This window comes from Podarcis tiliguerta (genome assembly GCF_965153285.1).
Source record: "Podarcis tiliguerta genome assembly, chromosome: 16".
Taxonomy (NCBI): Eukaryota; Metazoa; Chordata; class Lepidosauria; order Squamata; family Lacertidae; genus Podarcis; species Podarcis tiliguerta.
This window is the reverse complement of record NC_139549.1, coordinates 1,879,403-1,906,427: the sequence shown is the minus strand read 5'-3', so window position 1 is coordinate 1,906,427 and position 27,025 is coordinate 1,879,403. Positions and strand designations below refer to the sequence as shown.

Genomic DNA, 27,025 nt, shown 5'->3' with positions numbered 1-27,025 from the left:
TCTCCAGATGTGGGTGAGAATCAAACACCTATTCTAAACAGAAACCTTTAACAGGCAGGTGTTTAACAACAAAGAAGCTCTCACCCTGAGCTCACACACTCTTTCTCCTCCTCCGCTGATCCTTCCTGGTTTATAAGAGGAGGTGCAAAGAGCAGTGAAAGGAGTCAGAAACAAAGGAGGGAAAACACCGAAGGGGAGGGAGAGTGAGCACAGACAGCCTTCCTGGTTTGAAGAGGAGGATCTGATTTGCTGGGAAGCGAGAGGAAGGAAGGAACGGACCCACCGTTGTGTTCGCAATTCACGACTCTTGCTGATAAGACTCTGGACTCAGGCAATGCTTATAAAATGGATGAACAGGCTTATTTTAGGGCACCCATCCTGTGAAGAAAAATGAAGCTGTCCTTCTCAGCGTGGTGAAACAGATGTCTCAATGCTCACAGGCAGGACCTGAGCTCAACGGCAGCAAGTCTCCCCATTGGTGAGTCCCAGAAACAGCCAGTCTGGTGCCTCACTGCCGCTCATGGCTCTCTGCACCTCTGGAGAGATACGATGGAGGATTTTTCTCACAGAAGACCTCTTCTTCAGACTATTGCTGTACTCTTCCTTAGGTAAGAACTTCTCTCTCTCTCTCACTGAGAAACCACAAGTAACCCACCTGTATGCATTGTTTTGAAGAAATAAATTTTTGGCAATATTGGTTACTAGCACTCAGGGCCTCCTCTCCCCATCTGGACCCCTCCCAGAACATCCTTGCTGGCTTCAAAGGAAGCTGCAACAGAAGCATAGCTGTCAACTTTTTCCTTTTTTTAAGGGAAATTCCCTTATTCCAAATAGGATTCCTCGCAAGAAAAGGGAAAAGCTGACAGCTATGAACAGAAGACTTTTGAGAGTTTACTTGTGTGAGAGATATTTGTTACTGGGCTGAAACTGGGGGGACAATCTGCGTGTATGATGAAGGTGTGGAGTGGAATGAAATAAAAGCACAGGATAAGATGACTGCAAGTCAACCTTGTCTCTAGGGCAGAAATGCTTTGCTGCCGGATTTTGTCAGTCATTAACTGAAATGTGCTCAGAGTCGAGAATGGATTTCATGCCACAGATAACTCATACCACACATATAACTCCTGGAGAGGGCCTTCATTCTCACTACCCCTGGGTGTGTCTCTTGTAGGACTGTGAGGACCTGTTTGCGGAGGGGATGGGGAATGACGACCCTGCTTCCCCATAACAGGCACCCCTTGTGGGCCGACAGTTCATGTTTGCGGGTTGTGTAGCCCATGAATTCTGGCCTGGGGCTGCTGCTGGGCCATCCCCTCCACACCCAGTCGAGGACCTAGGACATGACCTTATCGTTCTTGGGATGGTGTGCAACGTCTTGTGCCTGAATGGGGCAGTCAGGAAGCAGCTCCAGGCTCATAACCTCTTGCGCGGGTGCTGGGTCAGGGCCTGTTTCTGGTAGTGGTAGCCTGCTGAGGGCATCCGCGTGCCCCATTGCCTTCCCAGGGCAGTGAATCAGTGCATACTGGTAGCTGGCAAGGAAAATTGACCACCTGAGGACGCGAGGAGACAGCACTTGGGGGGGGGGGTCTGCTTTTGGGGGGCAAACAAACCAAGCAACCGTCAGTCACCATGGTACAAGAAATCATGGATTCTTTTTTACTCCCTTCATGATTGCCAGACCCTCCTTGTTGATTTGCGAGTAGGTCCACTCGGCTGCAGCGAGTGTCTGGGGAAAGTATGCCACCGGCACCTCTCTTCCATCTGGGAGTTGGTGTCCCAGGACAGCGCCAATTCGTACGGCGAGGCGTCACATGCTAGCACCACTGGCCGCCTCTATTCGAAGTGTGCCAAGACTGAGTTTGAGACGAGCAAGTCCTTGACTGCCTGGAATGCGGCCTCCTGGTGCTGGCCCCACACCCAAGGGGCCCGCTTGTCCAGGAGTCTGTATAGGGGCTCTGATACTGCTGCCTTATGGGGGAGGAAGGCATGGTAAAAGTTCAATAGTCCCAATAAGGCCTGAAGTTCAGTCTTGCCCTTGGGTGCTGGGGCATCACAAATGGCCCGTACCTTGTCCCCAGTCGGGTGGACCCCTTCTGCATCCACCATAAATCCCAGAAAGTCCACCTGAGGCACTCCTAGTAGACACTTTTCCCGCTTCACCTTGAGACCCGCCGTCTAGAAACGGTGCAGAACAGTCCTCAAACTCCTCTGGTGTGGGCCCGGCAATCAACACATCATTGAAGAAGGGGGTGATGCCAGGAATCCCTTTAAGGAGAGAGTCCATTAGATTCTGGAATATGCCTGGTGCCATGCTGACACCGAATTGCAGCCCCTTTACCCTGAACGCTTCTCTGTGCGTCACAATCGTCTGTGCCTCTGCTGTGGCCTCATCCATCGGCAGCTGTTGATATACTTGAGCTAAGTCCAGCTTGCCAATTTTTTTTGACCCAGCCAGGGTGCTGAGGACATGGCTGACCACTGGCACTGGGTATGCATGGGTCGTGAGGGCCTTGTTTATGGTACATTTGTAGTCTGTGCAGATGCGGACTGAACCATTAGGCTTGACGGGTGTGACGATTGGGGTTTCCCAGGGGGCATTAGGCACAGGCTCCAGCACTCCTTGCTCCACGAGCCAGTCCAATTTCTCGTCTATACGGGGTTTCAGGGAGAACGGGACCCGGCATGCCTTGAGCCTGATAGGTGGTACTGCGTGGTCCAGCTGTAGGGCAATGGGGGGGGGCCCGTATACTGTCCCATTGAAAACCCCCAGAAATTCCTTGCATATGGCGTCCACGTCCATTTGTAAGCTAGTGCGGTTCACCCCAGTGATGGCTAGCCTCAGTGGTCCAAAACATGCCAATCCCAGTAAGCTAACATAGGCACCCTTGACCACAAGCAAGTCCAGTTGCTGCGTCTGCCCACGATATTGCACCCTGAAGGTCCCCACCCCCATGTGGGGAACCTTACGTTTCTGGAAGTCCCAGAGGGTGAATGGGGCCGGCCTAAGCTTGGGACCCCCACTAGGGCACAGTTTCCTAAAACACGCATGTAGATGGTTTTTAGATTGCTGCTTGGGGTAATTTTTCACTGGGTTAGAGCTTTCTGTGATGAGTTTTCAAAAGGCGTTTTGCACAGCTCTGATTCTGTTTTGAGACTTTCTTACAACCAAGCAGTATATAAATCTTGTGAACTGAAATAAATGAACCTTATTTCCCTGTGTAGGGAAATTCTACTTCTTTTCAGATTTTTTCCTTGTGACAATTACACAGAGCCAGATGTTCCCCAAAATGTGACAAAGGGACAGCTTTGAAAAGATTTCAGCATTTAATGGATTGCTTTATTTACAGATGAAGTTCAGACCTCACATTATTTTATTTTAATCACCAGGACCAATCTTCTCTCTGGGTTTTTCTTCATCCCAGATAGGTGCCTATCATAGGAGAACAAAGATTTTTGGAATGTAACTTTGGACTTGTAACAAAGAACCACATTGTTTGGACAGCTAGGAGAATGCAGTAACTGCTTAACTAGTGAGTTGGGTATTTCCAGTGCCTCAATGTACAATTCAGCAACAGTTAAAATTAATATTGGATATTGTAAACTTTCTTTTATTTAGGTCCCAAATACCTGAGAGACTAGTTTCACCTCCCTCAAACATTTGGGGGGAGAGTCAGCCCAGAGAGGACCTCCTTTGTGGCAGGCTGCTAAACTGTAGGTGTCCCTCCCCACAGAGATGCACCCGGCACCTTCATTGAAGAGTTTCCATTATATGTTGAAGATTCACTCTTTCACCATACCACTGACACCTGCAGTATCATTTTTAGGCCCCTTCCTATTACGTTTTAATGCTGCATTTTAAATTGTTGCAACCTGCTCTGGGACCTTATGATGGAAGATGGATAAGGAGCTCAAAATGATATTGATACTAATTTTCACCTTTCTTTGTATCTCCTCCCTCACAACCCTTCCCTCGCTAGACACTTTAAGCCATGCAGTAGAGAATCCAACACATCAAGTGAAGGGAATCCTGGGAGGATCAGTCTTGTTTCCTGCCAATGTATCTCAAGGAATAACAGTGGAGAAAATCGAATGGGACTTTTATCCCCAAAGGGGGGGCCTGGGCTTTTGGCTGGCAGAATTCAGTCATGGGAAACTGGAGCACCAAAGTCCCACCAACCGGTTTGAACAACGACTAGACATGGTGGATGAGACAACACTGAGGATCAAAGACATGGAGTTGGATGACAGTGGCATCTACATTGCTCGTGTCTGGTTTATGAAATCACAGTTTAAAGAACAGAGTTTCAGCCTCACTGTTTATGGTAAGTTATTGCTTTCACTGTTTTGCTCAAGGAACAGAATCAGCACCATTTCCCTACAAAGGTACTGGGAGGGGTGGGACATAACCCTTATGCTGATTTCATTTGTGTTTCACAGAGCCAGTGCCAACACCACAGATACACTTTCAGGAAGTCTCCCAGACTTCGGAGGGATGCAATGTGACCCTGCAGTGCCAGGCACCTGGAAAGGAAGAGTTCAGCATCTCATGGAAAAGAGGAAATCCCCCAAGGGCATTAGGAAACAGCCTGTATGAGTATCAGCTTTCTGACAATGGAAGGAATCTCCGTGTCTTCTGGCGAAAAGACTCTTTGGACTCTGCGTTCACCTGCCTGCTTACTAATTCTGTTGACCAAAAGAATGCCTCCTTTGACTTGCTCAAAATTTGCCCAGGTAATGACGGTGAGCAAGTGTGACCTAGTCAGTGTATGGAGGAATAGCTGTATTTAAGTGGGATAGTTCAGCTGGTAGAGCATGAGACTCTTAATCTCAGGGTTGTAGGTTTGAGCCCCAAGTTGGGCCAAAGCTTCCTGCATTGCAGGGGGTGGGACTAAATGACCCTCCAACTCTACAATTCTGTGATTTGTAGAAATGGTTGAATTGCTTTTTGCTTCCTGGGTATGCGAACTTCTGAATCCCTGTGTTTTATCTAATTTTATCATGAACAAATTGGGCAATTGTTGCTTGCAATACAGTTTATAAATGAATAGAAATAAAACGATAGGGGGAAATGAAATGCAAACCGAAATGATGTGCCAAAGAAATCCAATAAAGTCAATACAAATGGAACAGACTGGCACAATTGCTTAGCCTTCCAAGTCATGCAGGAAGGTCACTTTGGTGGTTGTTATTAGAGAATATTTCAAGAGACTCTCATTACACATTGCAGGTTTACAGGTCAGACGCCAGAGACATATCATTATCTCCACTGCAGTTGTCATGTTGCTGATCATCATGGTGGCGGCAGTGATGTGGGTGTGGATGAGGAGGAAGCGAAAATTCAAAAAGAAGGAAAGAGGTAGGGCCATCTCTTTCAATCTGTTTCCTGCCTCACCTGAGATGGAGGCTGCTTGTCAAACACACCTTTACTTTACTTTTGCTTATTTTGAGAGGCAGAAGTTGGTCCATGCCATGGAATAAATAATATGTCTCTTCAGATATTCACTTGTCGATACCGGAGGACATGGAGAGCTCTTCTGCACACCGGAACTCAGCAAGAAGTGCACAACAAGAGGATGATAATCAGGTGAGATGAGCTTGTGAAGTGGTGAAGGGATGATGGTTTGGATCTAATAATTATATTATTTTTTTAAAAATAATATTTTATTTTCCACATTCAATAAACAAAAAAAGAACAAATCGACAAACACATCAAAAGGAAAAAAGCGAAAGAAAAACAATACATACATTGTACAAAGACAAAAAGAAAAATGAAAACGATAAGAATAAAAGAATTAAAAACAAATATTATATCATTGTATTCTTCAGCATTAACTTAGGTCTGCAACTTCCCCATGCCTTCCCACTCTGTATTCTAGGTCTTATATTCTGGTAGTAAACTCTTTCCCTCTGGCGTATCTTTGGTTCAGATTAATATTATTGTCTTATTTATCCTTATTTATCATTGGCTTATTTATCATTGGCTGTCCAATGAGGCCTTACAAATAGCGGAGGAGAGAAGGCAAGCAAAATGCGAGGGAGATAGAGAAAGATACAGGAAATTGAATGCAGAATTCCAAAAAATAGCAAGGAGAGACAAGAAGGCCTTCTTAAATGAGCAATGCAAAGAAATAGAGGAAAACAACAGAATGGGAAGAACCAGAGATCTGTTCAAGAAAATTGGAGATATGAAAGGAACATTTCGTTCAAAGATTACCATAATAAAGGACAAAAGTGGTAAGGACCTAACAGAAGCAGAAGACATCAAGAAGAGGTGGCAAGAATACACAGAGGAATTATACCAGAAAGATATGGATGTCTCGTACACCCCAGGTAGTGTGGTTGCTGACCTTGAGCCAGACATCCTGGAGAGTGAAGTCAAATGGGCCTTAGAAAGCATTGCAAATAACAAGGCCAGTGGAAGTGATGGTATTCCAGCTGAACTATTTAAAATTTTAAAAGATGATGCTGTTAAGGTGCTACACTCAATATGCCAGCAAGTTTGGAAAACTCAGCAGTGGCCAGAAGATTGGAGAAGGTCAGTCTACATCCCAATCCCAAAGAAGGGCAGTGCTAAAGAATGCTCCAACTACCGCACAATTGCACTCATTTCACACGCTAGCAAGGTTATGCTTAAAATTATTCAAGGAAGGCTCAAGCAGTATGTGGACCGAGAACTCCCAGAAGTGCAAGCTGGATTTAGAAGAGGCAGGGGAACCAGAGACCAAATTGCAAACATGCGCTGGATTATGGAGAAAGCTAGAGAGTTCCAGAAAGACATCTACTTCTGCTTCATTGACTATGCAAAAGCCTTTGACTGTGTCGATCACAGCAAACTATGGAAAGTTCTTAAAGAAATGGGAGTGCCTGATCACCTCATCTGTCTCCTGAGAAATCTCTATGTGGGACAAGAAGCTACAGTTAGAACTGGATATGGAACAACTGATTGGTTCAAAATTGGGAAAGGAGTACGACAAGGCTGTATTTTGTCTCCCTGCTTATTTAACTTATATGCAGAATTCATCATGCGAAAGGCTGGGCTGGATGAATCCCTAGCCGGAATTAAGATTGCTGGAAGAAATATCAACAACCTCAGATATGCAGATGACACAACCTTGATGGCAGAAAGTGAGGAGGAATTAAAAAACCTTTTATTGAGGGTGAAAGAGGAGAGCACAAAATATGGTCTGAAGCTCAACATCAAAAAAACGAAGATCATGGCCACTGGTCCCATCACCTCCTGGCAAATAGAAGGGGAGGAAATGGAGGCAGTGAGAGATTTTACTTTCTTGGGTTCCATGATCACTGCAGATGGTGACAGCAGCCACGAAATTAAGAGACGCCTGCTTCTTGGGAGGAAAGCAATGGCAAACCTAGATAGCATTCTAAAAAGTAGAGACATCACCTTGCCAACAAAGGTCCGTATAGTAAAAGCTATGGTTTTCCCAGTAGTGATGTATGGAAGTGAGAGCTGGACCATAAAGAAGGCTGATCGCCGAAGAATTGATGCTTTTGAATTATGGTGCTGGAGGAGACTCTTGAGAGTCCCATGGACTGCAAGAAGATCAAACACATCCATTCTTAAGGAAATCAGCCCTGAGTGCTCACTGGAAGGACAGATCGTGAAGCTGAGGCTCCAATACTTTGGCCACCTCATGAGAAGAGAAGACTCACTGGAAAAGACCTTGATGTTGGGAAAGATGGAGGGCACAAGGAGAAGGGGACGACAGAGGACGAGATGGTTAGACAGTGTTCTCGAAGCTACAAACATGAATCTGACCAAACTGCGGGTGGCAGTGGAAGACAGAAGTGCCTGGCGTGCTCTGGTCCATGGGGTCACGAAGAGTCGGACACGACTGAACGACTAAACAACAACAACAAATTTATCCTTACATTTCCCTATGTCTTATTAAATATACTTTCTTTAACATGTCATTTTTATAATAACATTCTTTTACATTCAATCTGATAACCTCAAGCGTTCGTAATTTTATAATGCTTCTGTAAATAGTCTTTAAATTTCCTCCAATCTTCCTTCACCATCTCTTCTCCCTGGTCTCTGATTCTGCCAGTCATTTCTGCAAGTTCCATATAGTCAATGAGCTTCATTTGCCATTCTTCCAGCTGGATCTAATAATTATAAAATCATTACAATTGTGATCTGTTCTTATTTTGAAAAACAACAACACACAAAACAGATTACAAACAGGCAACAACTACCCCTCTCCCTGGTTGGTTGGTTGATTGATTTAAATTTATATCCTGCCCATCTGGCTGGGTTTCCTCAGCCACTCTGGGTGACATACAACATATATAAAAACACAACAAAACATCAATTTGGGGGGGGGATTCTATACAAGCAACCAACAAACTAATAAATCAATAGAAACCAGCTACAACAATAATAACAAACAGTTTGCAGTTATACCCAAATTAAAGTAACTGCCAACCCCAACTAAACATTAAACCAACACCAACCCAACAAAAATGAAACAGAGGAACCAAAATTAGAACATTTTAAATTAGAGCATTTTAAAACATTTTAGCCAGTTGCCCCAATCCAAGAATTGTTCCAGCAATGTCCCAGTGGCATTTCACCTGTATTATGGCATAGGTTTTTGTGAGCAAGAATCCAGTTCATACAATTCACGAAGGAGAGGGAGGCAGCCTCTGCAAAGAGCCAGTTCCCATCAGGGGAACATGCATGCACAGTCAAACTGAGCAGGATTAAACCCTCCTCTCACCCTCTGGTGAGCAGAGCATTCAGTCCTTCTGGCTGCAGGATTCTGCTTCTTCTTCACAGCGAAAGGTCCCCAGCAGGATTGCAGTCTCCACTCAGCAGCTACTCTGGATCCCTTCGAAAATGCTAATGGTATCACCAATTCCAACTGGAATATGAAACAATAATTGAGACGTGGACCTTGACTTTAAAAATGTCACTGCCAGCAGAAGCAAACTGCCTCCTTTTGACTGCTAAAAATGGGCAACCACACCCTAACTTAGGGTGAGTGATCCAGGAACCTGTAGAACCAAATGCTAACCCAAAATGAGTGGAAATATTGTCTAGAGAAGGTGTCTGTGATCTTTCTTAGGGCACCATTGGGCTTTGCCAGAACCCCTTTCTTCCCCAGGTTTATTTAGGTGGGTGCAAATCCTCAGTGACTTTTCAAGGAGCTACATCTGAGTCTCTCCTGTCATGTTCTATAGCTGATTCTGGTTCTCTCTCCTCCTGCAGGTTTTCTGGGACAGCACGGAAGTTTCAACGAGTTCCCCACCACCCTGGAAATCCTGTCCTTCTGTCTGTTCTGACTCTGTATCAGACCCAGAATCTTCAGGGAATGAACATTGCACCCCACAAGCCAAGGACCTGGAGGAGAAGCCACCCCTCTTGAAGACGGTGCTAGAGATCCCATGCAGGGACCATCAGGGGTGAAAACCACCAAAGACCCCTCCTGGCCATTAGTACTGGCGGAACCATACGTACCCCAACACGAAACAATGCCGGCAATGGCGCCAGGATTCCATTGTTGAATTAACTAGACAAGGGTCAAAGTTGCCACCTAAGTATATTAATGAAGGTCATTAGTATAACAAAGGAAGCTGCTTATGCCAGAGGGCAAATGGGTCAGCCCTCTCCCTCACCTGGCTGGCAGTGAGAAAGAGTTGAGTGTGTGTGAGCTGGGCTAAAGCCAGAGAGTGAGAGCCTTGCCTGATTTCCTTGATTGTGTCTGTGTAATTTTTAGCTTTCAGTTTTACAGTTTAAAACATCAATGACTTCCCTTCTTCTCTTTTCATGGTTCAATTTGCATATCATAAATCCCTGTACATAAGACGATCCGGATGGTCGCTAGTTTCTGTGTACAGATCTGTAGGAGCAGACCATCCCCCGACCCAAACTAGTTTGTTAAGAAAATCCCCAAAATCAGTTCCATGGGTGACTCTGGGTCACTCTCTCCAGTAACTTATCTTAAAGTTTTAAGTGTCTATACGGTTATCGCATTTATAAATTTTAAATTTATTGTTGTACATTGTTTTAAATGTTTTTTTTTCCTTCTGGGATTGTACGCACAAGTGTGTTTTATAAACTGGTCTCCGACCGTAATAAATTATCTATCTAATCCCTGTATAATTCACAATACATAAACCAAACCATTCAGTGTTCCATTAATTCATCCATCCAAACTTATTTACACTGTTGAATTTACCGTAATGCTGCCAACGTTTTCAAGTGTACACAATTCCCCCCCCATACATTCAATAAATATTTTTCAATCTTCTTTAAATGTATGTTCTTTTTGTTCTCTTATTCTATTTGTTAGGTCTGCAAGCTGCACATATTCCATCAGTTTAAGTTGCCCTTCTTCTTTAGTTGGTATCGCTCTCCTTTTCCATTTCTGGGCTAACAAAACATAGGCAGCAGTAGTGGCAAACATAAATAGCCCTTTTTGGCACCTGGGAATTTCCATCTGAACTATCCCCAACAAAAGTCTACTCGGAGCTAAATACCATCTGCAAATTATGTTCATATAATTATCCCTCAAAGAATAACATGCTGAAAACTTCAAATCGTTCTTCCAAAGTTTTTCCCAAAAATTAAAATCTATGTTGTATCCTATACAGTGGTACCTCGGGTTACATACGCTTCAGGTTACAGACGCATCATTCAGGTTACAGACTCTGCTAACCCAGAAATAGTACCTCGGGTTAAGAACTTTGCTTCAGGATGAGAACAGAAATCGTGCTCTGGCGGCAGCAGGAGGCTCCATTAGCTAAAGTGGTGCTTCAGGTTAAGAACAGTTTCAGGTTAAGAACGGACCTCTGGAATGAATTAAGTTCTTAACCTGAGGTACCACTGTATTAATAAATACTGCTCTTTGCATGCTTGTGAGCAGGATCCGAGCTACACAGAGTTCCTTGAAGACTGATCTGATCCTGTGACTTGCTGCTGCTGCCCCCATCTCCTCCTATTCCTAGCTTAAGACATTGATTTAGCTTAAGTTGCCATTCTTCTTTGGTTGGGAATCTCGCTCGTTTTCCATTTGGATGCTAACAAAACGAGACATATTTTCCTTATTATTTAGCTGCTGGCTAAATAATAGCAATAATAACAACTGATGCAGTTGCTTAGTAGGCATCCACAACAATGCCATGAAGGCTCCTGCACTGTATTCACAAGCAGTGACTTCCATAGAGAGGACAACCTCTACTGGTCTCGGTCTCCCTCCCTCCCTCCCTCTCTCTCTCTCTCTCTCTCTCTCTCTGCGTCTCCGCTCCCCACACTGAATGATTGAAGTCTCTGGAGCCACCGAGAGAAGCAGTCGAAACGTCCGGTAGCATTTATGGCGCTAATAGGGAAAAGTTGACCAGAGGAGCGGGGTCGAGATGCAGGATCCACTTCAAACTGCCCTGCTCCTGGCACACTTGCGCTGCTGTTTGGAAAGGTCGTTCTCGGAATGGGGTGCCCCAGTGGTGGAGAATGCCCCGTCCCTCGCCATTAAAACCAGGAGGAAGAGACGCCCCTAGCTGGCATTCCCTGCTGCAACGAGCCGGGAGAGGGGGGGGGGGAGATAGAGAGCCGCGCAGCGACCCGGGCAACTCGCTTCTGCAGCTCCGCCCGGCCGCCCAGCCGGGAACATTCTCCGATGGAAATAACCTCCCTGTTGCAGCTGTTGCTCTCGTTTTGGCAAGTCCTACGACGGAAGCGGGGACTCAGTGCTTTTGGGGGACAGAAACGCCTCTCGCACTTTAATTTCTTAACATTATTCATTCATGAGCATACGACTTTTCTTAATAGCCAATCATTGCAAACAAAGCAATTCTGCTCCTCCCCTATAAACCACGCACGGCGTTACTCTTCGGTAGAGAAGCAAACATGACTTTTGCTTGCAGACGTTTCCTCTTCATAATGTTTCTGTACTTTCTGGGTAAGTCGCGCACTGCTTTGTCCTGAAGAGCAGTTCTGTGCCAGCAGCTGGTGTTTCCAGAGGCTGGGGAAGAGACTGAGCATTGTTATCCTCCCCGACATTTGCCTCTTTCAGCTGCCAGACTCCTCTGGAGAAGGATATGGGAAGGCAGTTGTAAGCCATCTTCCCCTCCCCTCTGAACTGCATTTAAGCCAGGCTGCCTGGAGTTTAGGAAGACCCATGCCAGAAACATTACTGTGATAAAGCCTCAATATGTTTTTTGGGGGAGGGTATTATTGAATTTATTTTGTGTTTGCCAAATTGTTTATTTCTGTCTTTTTTAAAAAAATACTATCATATTCTGTATTTCTTACATTTGTATTTTCAATGCTCTGTATTTTGATGTTTTGAACGTTTGCTGTGAGGCACTTGCTGGTTTAAAGGGGAGGGGCTGATCTGCTGGAAAGTGGCCGGACGGACGGATGGATGGATGAACATGACCGTTGTGTTCGCAAGTTCACGACTCGTAAGTCGCGCACTGTTTGTCCTGTAGAGCAACAAGACCTGTGCAAGCAGCTGGTTTGTTCAGGAGGCTGTGGAAGAGACTATCATTGTCATCCCCGACATTTGCCTCTTGCAGTCGCTAGATCCCTCTGGGGAAGGATACGGGAGCCAGCTGTGTATGCCACCTTCCCCTCCCCTCTGAACTGTATTTAAGCCAGGCTGCTTGGAGTGTAGCAAGAACAGGGCCAGAAACTTCATTGTCAGCTAATTCTTGTGTTGCTTTGTATCCATGTACTAAAGCCTCTGGGGCTTTTTCGGAGGGGGGGGGGAATGTAATATTGAAGTTATTCTGTATTTCTTACATTTGTATTTCCAGTGCTCTGTATTTTAATGTTTTGAACGTTTGCTGTGAGCCGCTTTGGGCTCAGCTCTTTGCGGAACGGCGGCATATAAATAAACTCATTCAATCTTAATCAAGAGAGAAAGTTACTGAGACAGCTCGTATCGGTTTCTCTTTCTCCGCTGATCCTTGCTGGTTTTGGAGGGGAAGAACAAAGAGCCGTGAAAGGAGGAGTCAACAACAATGGAGGGGAAACACAGTTTTTCTTGGATAAGAAGGGGAGGGAAAGCGAGCACAGACAGCCTTCCTGGTTTAAAGAGGAGGATCTGATATGCTGGGAAGCGAGAGGACAGACAGACATGACCGTTGTGTTCGCAAGTTCATAACTCTTCTGAATAAGACCCTGTACTGGGGCCACGCTTATAAGATGGATGAACAGGCTTATTTTAGAGCATCTATCTTGTGCAGAAGAATGAAGTTGTTCTCCTCACAGTAGTGAAACAGATGCCAGAAAGGGAAGCCAGGCAGGACCTGAGCGCAACATCAGCAAGTTTCCCATAGATGATTCCCAGAAACGACCAGTTTGGGGCTTCACTGCCACTCATGGCTCTCTGCAACCCACAGTCCACGACTGTGGATTTTTGACACAGAAGACCTTTTCTTCAGAGTATTGCTGCACTCTTCCTTGAGGAGGAGGAGGAGGAGGAGGAAGAGGAGGAGGAGGAGGAGAAGAAGAAGAAGAAGAAGAAGAAGAAGAAGAAGAAACCCACCTAAATGCATGGAGGGGGCACTCTAAGTTTAATTTGGTATGAAAAGGGAAATTATTGGCAATATTCTTTGCTATCACTGAGGGCCTCCTTTCCCCAGCTTAAACTGACTGCTCAGAAACCCATTCCTTCAGAACACCCTGGGTGGCTTCAAAGGAATCTCCAAGAAAAGGCTTAATTCTTTTTGTCAAATTTGTTACTGAGCTGATGTGGGAGGGGGGAGAGACTGCATCTATGATGATGGTGAATTTATTCTGTGTTTGCCAAATTGTTTATTTCTGTCTTTTTTAAAAAATACTATCATATTCTGTATTTCTTACATTTGTATTTTCAATGCTCTGTATTTTGATGTTTTGAACGTTTGCTGTAAGGCACTTGCTAGTTTAAAGGGGAGGGTCTGATCTGCTGGGAAGTGACAGGACTAACGGACAGCCGGCCGTTGTGTTCACAAGTTCATGACTCGTAAGTCGCGCACTGTTTGTCCTGTAGAGCAACAAGACTTGTGCAAGCAGCTGGTTTGTTCAGGAGGCTGTGGAAGAGACTATCATTGTCATCCCCGACATTTGCCTCTTGCAGTCCCTAGACTCCTCTGGGGAAGGATATGGGAGCCAGCTGTATGCCACCTTCCCCTCCCCTCTGAACTGTATTTAAGCCAGGCTGCTTGGAGTGTAGCAAGAACAGGGCCAGAAACTTCATTGTCAGTTAACTCTTGTGTTGCTTTGTATCCATGTACTAAAGCCTCTGGGGTTTTGTCGGGGGGGGGGGGGATGTAATATTGAAGTTATTCTTTTTTTGGCCAAATTGTTTATTTCTGTCATTTATTTAATTTACTGTCATATTCTGTATTTTGTACATTTGTATTTCCAGTGCCCTTTGTTTTGCTGTTTTCAACGTTTGCTGTGAGCCACTTTGAAGCTGTCCTTCTCAGGGTGGTGAAACAGATTCCTCAATGCCCACAGGCAGGACCTGAGCTCAACAGCAGCAAGTCTCCCCATCGGTCACTCCCAGAAACAGGCATTCTGGTGCATGACTGCTACTCATGGCTCTCTGCACCTCTGGAGAGATACGATGGTGGACTTTTCTCGCAGAAGACCTCTTCTTTGGACTATTGCTGTACTCTTCCATGGGTAAGGACTTCTCTGCTTTCTCCCTCTAAAAACAAAACAAAAACACCACCTACTAAATGCATGGAGGGGGAGCTCTGAGTTTCATTTGTAATGAAGAGGGAAATTATTGGCAATATTGGTTACTAGCACTCAAGGCCTCCTTTCCCCAGCTGGAACCCTCCAAGAACACCCTTGTTGGCTTCAAAGGAAGCTCCAACAGAAGGCTTTTGAAAGTTTAATTCTCTGTGTGATATTTGTTACTGAGCTGAACTTGGGGGGACAATGTGTGTGTATGATGAAGGTGATCATCTCCCCTGAAGGTGTGGAGTGAAATGGGATAAAAACACTGGATATGGTGACTGCAAGTCGACCTCGTCTCTAGGGCAGAAATGTTTTCCTGCAGGATTTTTCCCTGTGATATGCCATTCACTAACCAATACAAAATAAATGTCAGATAAGAGCAAGGGTAGGCAACCTAAGGCCCATGGGCCGGATGCAGCCCAATCGCCACCTCAGTCCGGCCCGCAGACAGTCTGGGAATCAGCATGTTTTTACATGAGTAGAATGTGTCCTTTTATTTAAAATGCATCTCTGGGTTATTTGTGGGGCATAGGAATTTGTTCATATATTTTTTCCAAAATATAGTCCAGCCCCCCACAAGGTCTGAGGAACGGTGCACCGTCCCAAGGCTAAAAAAGTTTGCTGACCCCTGGCTAAGAGCAAACAGTGAATTAGAGGAGCCAACCAGTGAGCAGGAAAAGGCGACTGGGGATCTTGTGTCAACAGAGTCAGTTTCTTCTCTAAACTCTGTATTAACTTAACTCGGTTTCACAAAAAAATGTGCATAATCATTTTTTCCTGAAACACACATGCAGTTGGTTTTTAGATTGCTGCTTAGAATAATTTTTCAGTGGGTTAGAGCTTTCAATGCTGAGTTTTCAGCAGACATTTTGTAAACTGCTTTGAGACTTTCTTACCACAAAGCAGTATGTAAACCCTATGAACTGAAATAAATGAACTTTTGTTCCTTGTTTGGGGAAATTCTACTACTTTTTCAGAATTTTTCCTTGTGACAATTACACAGAGCCAGATGTCCCCCAAAATATGACCAATCGACAGCTTTGAAAAGACTTAAGCGTGTAATCAATTGCTTTTTTTTTACAGATGAAGTTCAGACATTACTGAACAACAATGATACTAATTTCCACCTTTCTTTGTATCTCCTCCCCCACCACCCGCCCCTCAATAGAAGCTTTAAGGCATCCAGTGGGGAATCCAACCCATCAGGTGAATGGGATCCTGGGAGGATCTGTCTCATTTTCTGTCAATGTATCCCAAAGATTAACAATTGGGAAAATTGAATGGGACTTCCGCCCGAAAACTGGTGGTCTGGGCCTTTGGCTTAGTGAAGACAGACATGGGAAACTAGATCACCCAAATCCCACTGAGCGGTTTGGAGAACGGCTAGACATGGCAAACCAGAAAATGCTGAGGCTCAAAGACCTGGAGTTGAATGACAGTGGGATATACACAGCTCGTGTTTGGTTTACTAAGGCACTGTTTCAAGAACAGAGTTTCAGCCTCACTGTTTATGGTAAGCTGTTATTATCACTGCCTTGATAAAGGAATAGGATCAACAGCATTTTCCTACATAGGTACTGGGAGGGGTGGGACACAAAAATTCTGTTGCTTTCATTTGTTTTCCACAGAGCCAGTGCCGACACCACAGATAGACCACCAAGTGGAATCCAAGACTCCAGGTGGATGTAATGTGACCTTGCGATGCCACACACCTGGAAGGAAAGATCTCAGTATCTCCTGGCAAACAGGGAATCCACACAGGGCCTTAGGAAAGAGTGTGAATCAGTACCAGGTTTCTGACAATGGCCAAGAGCTCCGTGTCTCCTTCTGGAACAGTCATTTCAACTCCAAATTCACCTGCCTGGTCAGCAATCCTGTTGGTGAAATGAGAGCCTCGATTGACTTGCTCAACATCTGCCAGAGTGATGAAGGTGAGCAATATAGCCTTTCCTTCATTATCCAGCAGAGGTGCTTGTGGTGATGAATACGAGACTGGCCCTTAACATGAGGGGTTTGAGGAGATGTGTTTGTATTAATAACTGCTGCGCTTCGCATGCTTGTGAGCAGGATCAGAGCAAACACAGAGCTCCTTGGAGAGTAATCTGATCCTGTGAATTGCTGCTGCTCCCCCATCTCCTTCTATTCCTAGCTTAAGACATTGATTCAGGGCAGGCAAGTGTGTCTGACAGGGTATTCACAGCCCAAATCATTGCAATACAAAGGGGACAGATTAGCAACACTTGCTTAACTCTTGTTATTTATTCTACTGCTCTTGGCCAGGTGTGAGCATGAGACTCTGAATCTCGGGGTCATGGGTTCAAGCCCCACCATGGGCCAAAGATTCCTGCAAGGCAGGGGGTTGGACTAGATAACTCTAGTCGTCCCTTCCAACTCTACAATTCTATGAGAGTCAGTCATTCTGTCGGTTGTTATTAGAGTATGTTTTGAGAAACTCTTGTTGTTCATTGCAGGTGGAGAGCTTGGACGTTCGAGTTGGATTCTATGGCTTATCTCTTCCCTCATAGTTCTTCTGGTGATCATGGTGATGGTGATGGTGATGGTGATGTGCTGGAAGATCAGATTAGAAAGGAATAGAAGAGGTAGAACCATCTCTATTGATCTTCCCATCTCTCCTGAGATGGGGGCTTCCTGCCAAATATACTGTGAGGGGAATCAGAGCTTACAGGGTTAAACAGCCAGAGTCCAGGGGTGGAGTTCCACATGGGGAACTGTTCTTTGTTCTGTATCTGGTTTCAGTTGTGACCCAGAAGGGAGACATTTTGCTGATTTATTACTGCTGTAAATAAACGCTTCTATAGTAGAAAGAAGCTGAGTACAGACTCTGTTTTCTGCATTCTTGCACACACACAGCACCCGCTGTGTTTACTCTGCTATGGTCCGGAGGAGCAGTAATGCAGTGGAAGCCTACCGGACCCTAATTGCACCAAATACCTTTCTTTTGCTTATCCTGAGAGGCAGAGACTGGTCAGTGCCATTGACTAAATAATGTGTCTCATGTTGCATTCCACAGGTGTTCTTTCTGTGAACTCAGAGAGGAGCCACACAGAAGATGGTGATGATGAGCTGTGATGATCGGTGTGCAAAGGAATGAAGGGTTGATTGGTAGATAATAATACTTAAAGCATCTGATACATTTGAGAGGCATTTATGACGTTATTATTAAAGTTGCAATCTGTTATTTTTGAAGAAACAACAGCAACAGCAGGAACAAGTGGATTTCAAACAAGCCAGTGACCTGATAATAAATGGCCATCAATTTGACACAACCCAATACCTATGAACCATCTCTGCTCGTCTGCGGGAAGCTTCTCTTAAAATTATCTTTCACCGGCACTAGACTCCATCACTTACAAACAAGATAAACTCTAGCATTTCTCCCTTATGCTGGAAAGGCTCATATTTCCATGTATGGGGGGAACTCCATGTTGTAATACTCCTACTGGCAAAAGGTGTTTCACACTATTTCCAAAATTATGCAACAATCCCTTCCACCACATCAGCTCTTGCCTTGTTAACATTAGACTCAAATTTAAACAATAACCTTAAATGCAGAGACTTTGTATTTTTATTATTATCAGCAGTACAATTTGCAATAGGCCAATATGGGAAACAACCTGTAGAAATCCTTATTGAAATCTGGGTAAATATCTGAATGCCTTACTCACCATAGGAAGGTAATTAAAGGCACTTCAAACTAGACACTTTTGGCAAGACTTTGCTTCCATTCTTTTTCCTTTATAAAATGAGACGGAGTATACTTTTATTCCATGCACAGCATAAGAATCTCTGTGGAGAGGCTACTTGAATTGACAATGCATAAATAAATGTATTGCTTGTGTGCTGCATATGAAACTTAATAAGAATGTACCACTGGGCAAATTACTGTATTTGTATGTTGCTCTTGTATTTACATTAAAACAATAAAAATTATTTGGGTTAAAAACAACAACAGGCCAGTGACCCAAACCTCCTGATCCAAAGACCTAACAAATGAATTATGGCACAAGGGGAGGCAGGCAGCTTGTGCCAAGATCCTGTTCCCATCAGGGGAACATGCATGCCCTTGAGCATGAATAAAGTGAGCAGAACTGAACTCTCCCCTCTCCAGCTAGTGAATGGAGATTTCAGCCCTCTGGCTGCAGTGTTCTGCTTCCCACATCCTTCCCCCAGTGAACCCAACAGGATTGTGCTCTCCCCAGCACAGGTGAGGATCCAGCACAGGTGAGAACCCTTCAGGCTCAAGCCCCAGCCCCGGCTCAGCTGGTTCTGGAGGCAGGGAATCCTGTGCAGGCTGGGATTCCTCAGGTTCAGCCTCCGAGTCCGAATCCCAGGCCATCACACCCTGAAGTGTGTGTCCCTTTTTTTGGATTACAACCCATTTTGGGGGGGGAGGCCCCATTGGTAAAACAGCTCCTTGGGTTACAACCTGTTTTGCTTTACAACCGGACCTCTGGAACAGATTATGGTTGTAAACCAAGGTATCACTGTATACTCCTGGCCAGAAATATTCATGATTTTTTTTGAGGAGGAGCCACGTGGTCCTTCTCTCCTTTGGTCCATGGATCTTCTCTTCCCTGGGTAAGAAAAACAGAATGCATCGGGTGAAAAGCTATAGGTTTGCTTTGTCATGAAGCGGAAAGTAATGGACAATGATGGGGTCAACTGGAGAATAGGCCCCCTCCCTGAAAGCTCCCCACCACCACCAGAGTCTCAAGGTCAATGTGGGTTGGCACCTGCTGGGGGCTCAAATTCCACTGACAAGAGCTCTTACCCCACCAGACTTTCTCCTCCTTTCCACCACTGCTTTCACATTCTGGCCAGAGGAGGCTGGGGACAGGGAGGAGTTGCCTGTGCAGGAAGATCCAGAGAGACCAGATATACTGGGACAGACCCTGGGGAGCTCAGTGACCCATCCACGGGGAGGATCCTAGAAATTTCTTAGTGGGGAGGGTTCATTTTGTCCTGTCCAGGCTCCCCATCAGTCACCCTAGTGTGCAGAACTGGCCTTGTCTTCAGAGCTGCCAGAATCAGGCTCTTGTTCAAGCACTCTGCCTATTGCCCCACTGGCTCCACCTCAGGAGCTGACAGAGGCTGCCCCAGCCCCAGCCTGAGGTCAAGTACAGTGTTACACCCAACTCTCTCAGCTGTTCTTCATGAAGCTTGATTTCTAGACCCTTGATTATCTTAGTTGCCCCCCGCTGCACATGTTCCAGCTTGTCAATACCCTTCTTAAATTGTGGTGCCCAGAACTGGACACAGGACTCCTGGTGTGGTCTGACCAAGGCAGAATAAAATGTGACTATTACTTCCCTTGATTTGGACACTAGACTTCTGTTGATGCAGCCTAGAATAGCATTAGCTTTTGCTTTTGCTGCTGCATCACACTGTTGACTCCTGTTAAGCTTGTGATCTACTAAGATCCCATAGATCTCTTTCACTTGTACTACTGGCAAGTCAGGTGTCCCCCATCTAATATTTGTGCTGCTGGTTATTCCTCCTAAATTCTCTCTGAATTGCTATATGGTGCCCCTGCACTTACGCTGCCCATTCTCAGCCACCCACATTTAAATTTTCACAAAAAATTAAAAGCTGCTCTGTAACCTTTTTAATTTTTTTTTTAAAAAAACCAGTCCCAGTACACGTGGAGCCCATCCCCTTTGTACAGGCCCAGGTTGCCCCCCAAATGTTCCCCAGTTCAGAACAAACGCAAATTCCTCCTCCAAACACTATCCTGTCATCCACACATTGAGACCACACAGCTCTGCTTGTCCCTTTGGCCCCGCAATATGGAACTGGTAGTACTTCAGAGAAGGCTACCTTGGAGGTCCTGACTTTCAGCATCCTTCCCAGCATCCTAAATTTGGCTTCCAGGCCCTCTACACTACATTTCCCCATGTCACTGGTGCCAACATGCACTGGGGCCACTGATTCCTCTCCAGCACTGTCTGCCAGGCTATCTAGGCAATGAAAAATATCCACAACCTTCGTTCACCCCATGGTTCATCGGACACCCAACTATCTATATGCAGATCTATATTCTTAAGTACCACGATCCCACCACCCACAGGAGAGGCATCTTCCCACAAGAGGCAGTGAAGACCACCATCCTGGATGGCTTGAAAAGAGGATGAGATACATTTGTGGAGGAGAAGACTGTTGAGGGATACTAGGCAGGATGGCTCTCCTCTGCCTCCTCCATTGGAGGCAGCCATGCTTCTGAATACCAGCTGCTGGAAAGCACAGAAGGAGAGAGCATTCTGGTGCTCAGGTCCTGCTTGCCAGTTTCCCACAGGCATCCGGCTGGCTACTGTGAGAAGAACAGGATGCCAGGCTAGATGAGCCACTGACAGGGTCTTCTTAGGTTCTGACATTCCTGATTAACTCCAGAGGGGAATTAACTCCCTTCTGGAGTTAATTCCATACCTTTGGAGTTCGGGGGCATATGAACATTCCTTTGGGGTTTAGTTACATGTGAGTTTTGCTTCTTTGAACCTCTTTCAAGTAAATAACAATCTGGGCAATTAGAATGCTTTTTGTTGTTGTTAAATTTGTAACAGCCTCCTCAGTCTGCAAAAGCTGCTTGCATTTTTCATTGCTTTGGCTCTGCCCAGATCTGTCAGAATACTTTTCTTAATAGCCAATCTGTGCAAACAGCAATTCTACTCCTCCCCTACAATCCACACCCAGCACTACACTTCCGTAGAGAAGCAAACATGACTTTTTCTTGCAGACGTTTCCTGTTCACAGTGTTGCTGTACTTTCTTCTGGGTAAGTCCCACACCATTTGTCCTGAATAGCAATAAGATCTGCGCCAGCAGCTGGTTTGTTCAGGAGGCTGGGGAAGAGACTGGCCGTCTTTGTCGTCCCTGACATTTGCCTCTTTCAACTGCCAGACTCCTCTGGAGAAGGATATGGGAAGGCAGTTGTAAGCCATCTTCCCCTCCCCTCTGAACTGCATTTAAGCCAGGCTGCCTGGAATGTAGGGAGACCCGTGCCAGAAACTTTACTGTGATAAAGCCTCGATGTGTTTTTGGGGGGAGGGTAATGTTGAATTTATTCTGTGTTTGCCAAATTGTTTATTTCTGTCTTTTTAAAAAAATTACTATCATATTCTGTATTTCTTACATTTGTATTTTCAATGCTCTGTATTTTGATGTTTTGAACGTTTGCTGTGAGCCGCTTTAGGCTCAGCTCATTGCGGAATAACGGCATATAAATAAACTCAATAAATCCTAACCAAGAGCGAAGTTACTGAGACAGCTCATAAAGGTTTCTCCTCCTCCACTGATCCTTCCTGGTTTATGAGTGGATGAACAAAGAGCTGTGAAAGGAGGAGTCAGAAACAAAGAAGGGAAAACAGGGTTTTGCTTGGATGAGAAGGGGAGGGAATGCGAGCACAGACAGCCGTCCTGGTTTGAAGAGGAGGATCTGATCTGCTGGGAAGCGAGAGGATGGAAGGAGCCGACCGTTGTGTTCGAAAGTTCACGACTCTTGTGAAGAAGACCCTGTACTCGGTCTACGCTTATAAGATGGATGGACAGGCTTATTTTAGAGCATCTATTATGTGCAGAAGAATGAAGTTGTCCTTCTCACAGTGGTGAAACAGATGCCAGAAAGGGAAGTCCACAGGCAGGACCTAAGTGCAACATCAGCAAGTTTCCCATAGATGATTCCCAGAAACGGCCAGTTTGGGGCTTCAATGCCACTCATGGCTCTCTGCAATCCACAGTCCACGACTGTGGATTTTTCTCACAGAAGACCTTTTCTTCAGAGTATTGCTGTACTCTTCTTTGAGGAGAAGAAGAAGAAGAAGAAGAAGAAGAAGAAGAAGAAGAAGAAGAAGAAGAAGAAGAAGAAGAAGAAGAAGAAACTGACCTAAATGCATGGAGGGGGCACTCTAAGTTTGATTTGGCATGAAAAGGGAAATTATTGGCAATATTGTTTGCCAGCACTAAGGGCCTCCTTTCTCCAGCTTGAACCCTCCCAGAACACCCTTGGTGGCTTCAAAGGAATCTCCAAGAGAAGGCTTAATTCTTCTTGTCATATTTGTTACTGAGCTGATGGGGGAGGGGGGAGAGACTGCATCTATGATGAAGGTGATAATCTCCCCTGAAGGTGTGGAGTGGAATGGAATCTCTAGGGCAGAAATGTTTTCCTGAAGGATTTTTTCCTGTCATGTGTCAGTCATTCACCAATACAAAAGAAATGTCAGTTAAGAACAAACAGTAAATTAGAGGAGCCAAGCAATGAGCAGGAAAAGGCAACTGGGGACCTTGGTGGAAGAGAGTCAGTTTCTTCTCTAAACTCTGTATTAACTTATCTCGGTTTCACAAAAAATAATGCATAATCATTTTCTCCTGAAACACACATGCAGATTGTTTTTAGATTGCTGCTTAGCATAATTTTTCACTGGGTTAGATCTTTCTGTATTGAGTTTTCAACAGACATTTTGCACAGCTCTGATTATGTAAACTGCTTTGAGGCTTTATTAAAACCAAGAAGTATAAATCTTGTGAACTGAAATAAATGAACTTTTGTTCCTCGTGAGGGGAAATTCTACTTATTTTTCAGAATTTTTCCTTGAGACAATTACACAAAGCTAGATATTCCTAAAATTTCAGCACTGCAAAGATTTGAAAAGATTTAAGTGTTTAATCAATTGCTTTTCAGACCACTAAAAAACGATAATGATACTAATTTTCACCTTTGTTTGTATCTCCTCCCCCACCACCCGCTCCTCACAAGACACTTTTAGCCGTACGGTGGAGAACCCAACCCATCAGGTGAAAGGAATTCTGGGAGGATCAGTCTTGTTTCCTGCGATCATATCTCAAGGAATAACAGTGGAGAAAATGGAATGGGACTTCTACCCCCAAAGGGGTGGCCTTGGCTTTTGGCTGGGGGAATTCAGTCATGGGAAACTGGAGCACCCAAGTCCCACTGACCGGTTTGGACAACGGCTAGACATGGTGAACGAGACAACACTGAAGGTCAAAGACCTGGAGTTGGATGACAGTGGGACCTACAATGCTCGCATCTGGTTTATGAAATCACGGTTTCAAGAACAGAGTTTCAACCTCACTGTTTATGGTAAGTTATTGCTTTCACTGTTTGGCTCATGGAATACGATCAGCACCATTTACAACATAGGTACTGGGTGGGACACAAACTTTATGCTGCTTTCAACTGTCTTCAACAGAGCCAGTGCTAACACCACAGATGCTCCATCAAGAGGTATCCAGTACTCTAGAGGGGTGTAATGTGACTCTGCAATGTCAGACACCTGGAAGGGAAGAGCTCAAGGTCTCGTGGGAAAGAGGGAATCCCTCCAGGGCCTTAGAAAGCAGCCTGGATGAGTTCCAGATTTCTGATAGTGGGAGGCAACTCCATGTCTTCTGGAAGACCATACCTTTTGACTCCACATTCACTTGCCTGGTCAGCAACCCTGTCAGTGAAAAGAGAGCCTCATTTGACTTGTCCCACATCTGCTCAAGTATTGGAGGTGAGCAATGTATCTTTATCCAGAGTTGCTGTTTGGGGTCTTGGATGGCTTACACCCTATGGGGATTCAAGGAGAGACATTCATATATGCAAGCACCCCTCCTCACATGCTTGTTGACCAGTGTTAGAGCAAATCCAGTCCTGCTTGAAGATTGCCCTGACCCATCTGAATTGCTGCTTCTGCTGCTTCCTCCTTCTCCTACCCCTAGGTAAATAAACTACATCTGGAGCAGGCCAAAGTGAAGGCTGCAGCAATGTCTGACTGCACACAGGATTGTGCTGTGATTCTGGATCCAGCCCTATGGATACACCACCCAGTAGCCAGCATGGTGACTTGCAGAGGCTGCCAGACTCTACCCAGCAGCATAATCACTGCCCATTGGGCCTGCTGGCTGGAGCTGATGGAAACTGGAGTCCAGCAACATCTAGATGGCAACACATTTCCTGCCCCTGTTTCAACACCTCTTTTCATGTCTTGCCTTCATCTCACCGGCTTCTTGTATCCTAACGGAAGGTATTTTTGTTTTGGAAGTCTGTCCTGGCATTTCATTCATTCTGCTTCTCTCATGTAGGATAATCACTTTGTTTGTTGCTATTGAAGCATTTTCAAGAGTCTCTTATTGCACATTGCAGGTGAACATATTGGAACCGAGATGATCCTGTGGCTTATTTCTGGTCTCTCTGCAGTTTTCGTTTTGTTGGGAATTGTGACTGTGGTGGCAAAATGCTGGTGGAGAAAAATGCATCAAGGAGGTAGAACCATCTCTATTAATCTTCTTCCCATCTCACCTGGGATTGGGACTCCCTACCAATATGCCTCTACGTTTACTGTGTTTATCATGAGAAGCAGAATTAGGTCAGTGTCATGGAATAAATATTGTTTCTCATGTTACATTCCACAGAAATTGTCCGTAGGCTTCCACACCAGAAGTCAGAAGAGAGGCTCTCACAACGTTTCAGGTAAGATGAGCATGCAAAGCAGGGATGATGCTAGATAATAACAATGGAAACAACCAGTATGTCTGGGAAGCATTTATTATGCATAAACATATTTTGGAAGTTGTAATTTGATATTTTTAAAAACCGGTGAAACACAAAACAGAATTCAGGCAGCAGGACTCAGCCATAACTCCTCCTCCTCCTTACCAATCCCCTAATCGAAGGAGAGACATCCAATCTCTGCAAAGAGCAGCCCAGGTTTGGTTGCAAGAGGGCTTCCAAGCAGCCCCACATTGTTCTTAGGTTGTGTGTGCCTATTCCCATCAGGGAAACATCCACACTCAGCCAAACTGAGCAGGACTGAACCCTGGTTCAACCGTCCTGGCTGTGAGGGCCTGGTTTCCCACAGGGAAAGGGCTTTTGAAACAACACTGAACAGGATTGCACCCTTCACTCACCAGCTATCCTGGACTCTTACTAAAATACTAATTTTATCATTAATACAAACTGGACTCATATAATAACTGAAACACAGACTTTACCTTTAATAATGCCACTCCTGGAGTAAGGAAACAGACCACTTTTGTCTGTTAAAAATGGGCATCTTCAGCTATGGGGAATGATCCAGGAATCTGTACAACCAAACACTAACCCTAGATACTGGAATAGAGAAATAGGGAAGAGCCCTGTGACCTTTCTTAGGGCACTGCTGGGCCTGGCCAGGGCTCAGTTCATGGCCAGGGTTTAGGTGGGGTCAAAGGCTCAGAAACCCTTTTAGGAGTTGCATCTGAGTGTCTCCTGTCATGTTCTGTAGCTGGTTATATTTTTCTCTGCCCCTGCAGATTTTCTGCGTAAGTGAGGAATGTTACATGAGTTCCACACCGCTTTGGAAATCCTGTCTTCCTATCCATTCTGACCCAGCAGCAGACACATATAGCTCAGAAGATGAACAGACCAAGGGTTTGGAGGAGCAGGCATGTCTCTTGGAACCAGTGCAAGTGATGGTTTTGAGGCAACATTGACAGTTCACCCGGCACAATGGCCAGAGCTTCCCAGTCAGGAGCAGGGGCAACCCCCTCCTCAATAGATGGAGTGCCCCCTTGTCAACAGATGAAGTGCCCCTCCATCATCAGCCAGAGCACCCCCTCATCCTCGGCCAGAGATTTCCCTGTTTGCAGTTGCAGTATCCTCTCCCCAACAGCTGGACCTGCCAGCTGTCATGGACAGGATGTTTGCAGAGCTATTGGGGGAAGCACCAGCTGGGGAACCCCCAAGGGATGAAGGCTCAGAACAGAGGATTTTGGGAGGGATGACAATGAGTGGTTAGAGGGAGAAGAGGGAGCAAACTGGGAGGACGTGTCAGAAGCTGAAGAGGTAACAGGGTTTAATGAGCAGGATGAAGCGGTGGGAGAGGAGTCCAGAATCAGAGGCAGAATCAGAGGCTGAAGAGGAGGCGGGCCATGAGGTAGAGATGAAGCAGACTGCTGAAGAAGGCAGGGAGTCTCCCTCTCCTGCTGTGACCAGCCCCCCCCCCCCAGAACATGAAGAGGAATGAAGACAGCAGAGCAAAGAGAGACAAGCCAGAGCGCCCCCTCAACAGCCAGAGCACACACACAACCCAAGAACACGGACACCTAAGTTCTTTTTGAAAATTTACTTTTACTAAAGATTTTCTTGGTTTATAAAAGTACATACCTTGTCTCATTTTTCAGGTTGTACAGTCTTTTGTTTTTGTAAAGTTTTTATTAGAGATTTCAACATAACATTTTATCAAACGACACATCATCCTTAGTCCCCCCCCCCCCCCAGTTTTGCCCTCCCCCCCGACTTCCCTCAGCTCCTCTCTCTGGTTTTTCAATACATGTT

General features: G+C 45.3%; 4 protein-coding genes across 8 annotated transcripts in view; 3 read left to right on the top strand and 1 right to left on the bottom strand.

Moving 5' to 3' along the window:
- The window catches only part of LOC310666035 (hemicentin-1-like), a 49,039-nt gene extending 38,924 nt beyond the window's left edge, over positions 1-10,115 (top strand). The window contains exons 6-10 of the mRNA XM_083416531.1: positions 3,978-4,322; positions 4,438-4,740; positions 5,228-5,356; positions 5,496-5,584; positions 9,233-10,115. Coding sequence (XP_083272657.1) covers positions 3,978-4,322; positions 4,438-4,740; positions 5,228-5,356; positions 5,496-5,584; positions 9,233-9,430 — 1,064 coding nt within the window. The 3' untranslated portion in view covers positions 9,431-10,115. The remainder of the gene's footprint in view (positions 1-3,977; positions 4,323-4,437; positions 4,741-5,227; positions 5,357-5,495; positions 5,585-9,232) is intronic.
- LOC310666072 (uncharacterized protein) overlaps positions 1-27,025 on the bottom strand; it is a 1,539,811-nt gene that overhangs the window by 103,011 nt on the left and 1,409,775 nt on the right. The window lies entirely within an intron of this gene.
- On the top strand, positions 11,385-18,665 carry LOC310666137 (T-lymphocyte surface antigen Ly-9-like). 2 transcript variants are annotated; one of them, XM_083416773.1, is made up of 7 exons: positions 11,385-12,074; positions 14,124-14,638; positions 15,867-16,211; positions 16,327-16,629; positions 17,170-17,298; positions 17,730-17,784; positions 17,907-18,665. In XM_083416773.1, exons 2-7 carry the CDS (start codon positions 14,551-14,553, stop codon positions 17,956-17,958), a joined length of 972 nt encoding a protein of 323 aa, XP_083272899.1. In that variant the 5' UTR covers positions 11,385-12,074; positions 14,124-14,550; the 3' UTR covers positions 17,959-18,665. The 2 variants fall into 2 exon arrangements, with proteins under 2 accessions (XP_083272899.1, XP_083272900.1); XM_083416774.1 differs by lacking the exon at positions 17,170-17,298.
- Positions 21,116-27,025, top strand: part of LOC310666142 (T-lymphocyte surface antigen Ly-9-like) — a 37,764-nt gene continuing 31,854 nt past the window's right edge. Inside the window, exons 1-6 of one of the 3 annotated variants that reach the window (XR_014505774.1) lie at positions 21,116-21,487; positions 23,465-23,809; positions 23,919-24,221; positions 24,854-24,973; positions 25,123-25,180; positions 26,002-26,515. Coding sequence is in view for 2 of the 3 variants with exons in the window: in XM_083416781.1 (XP_083272907.1) it covers positions 21,433-21,487; positions 23,465-23,809; positions 23,919-24,221; positions 24,854-24,973; positions 25,123-25,180; positions 26,002-26,014 (894 nt within the window). In the remaining variant the exon portion in view is untranslated. Of the gene's footprint in view, positions 21,488-23,464; positions 23,810-23,918; positions 24,222-24,853; positions 24,974-25,122; positions 25,181-26,001; positions 26,957-27,025 lie in introns of those variants that run through there. The other 2 variants (XM_083416781.1, XM_083416782.1) reach the window with 2 other exon arrangements.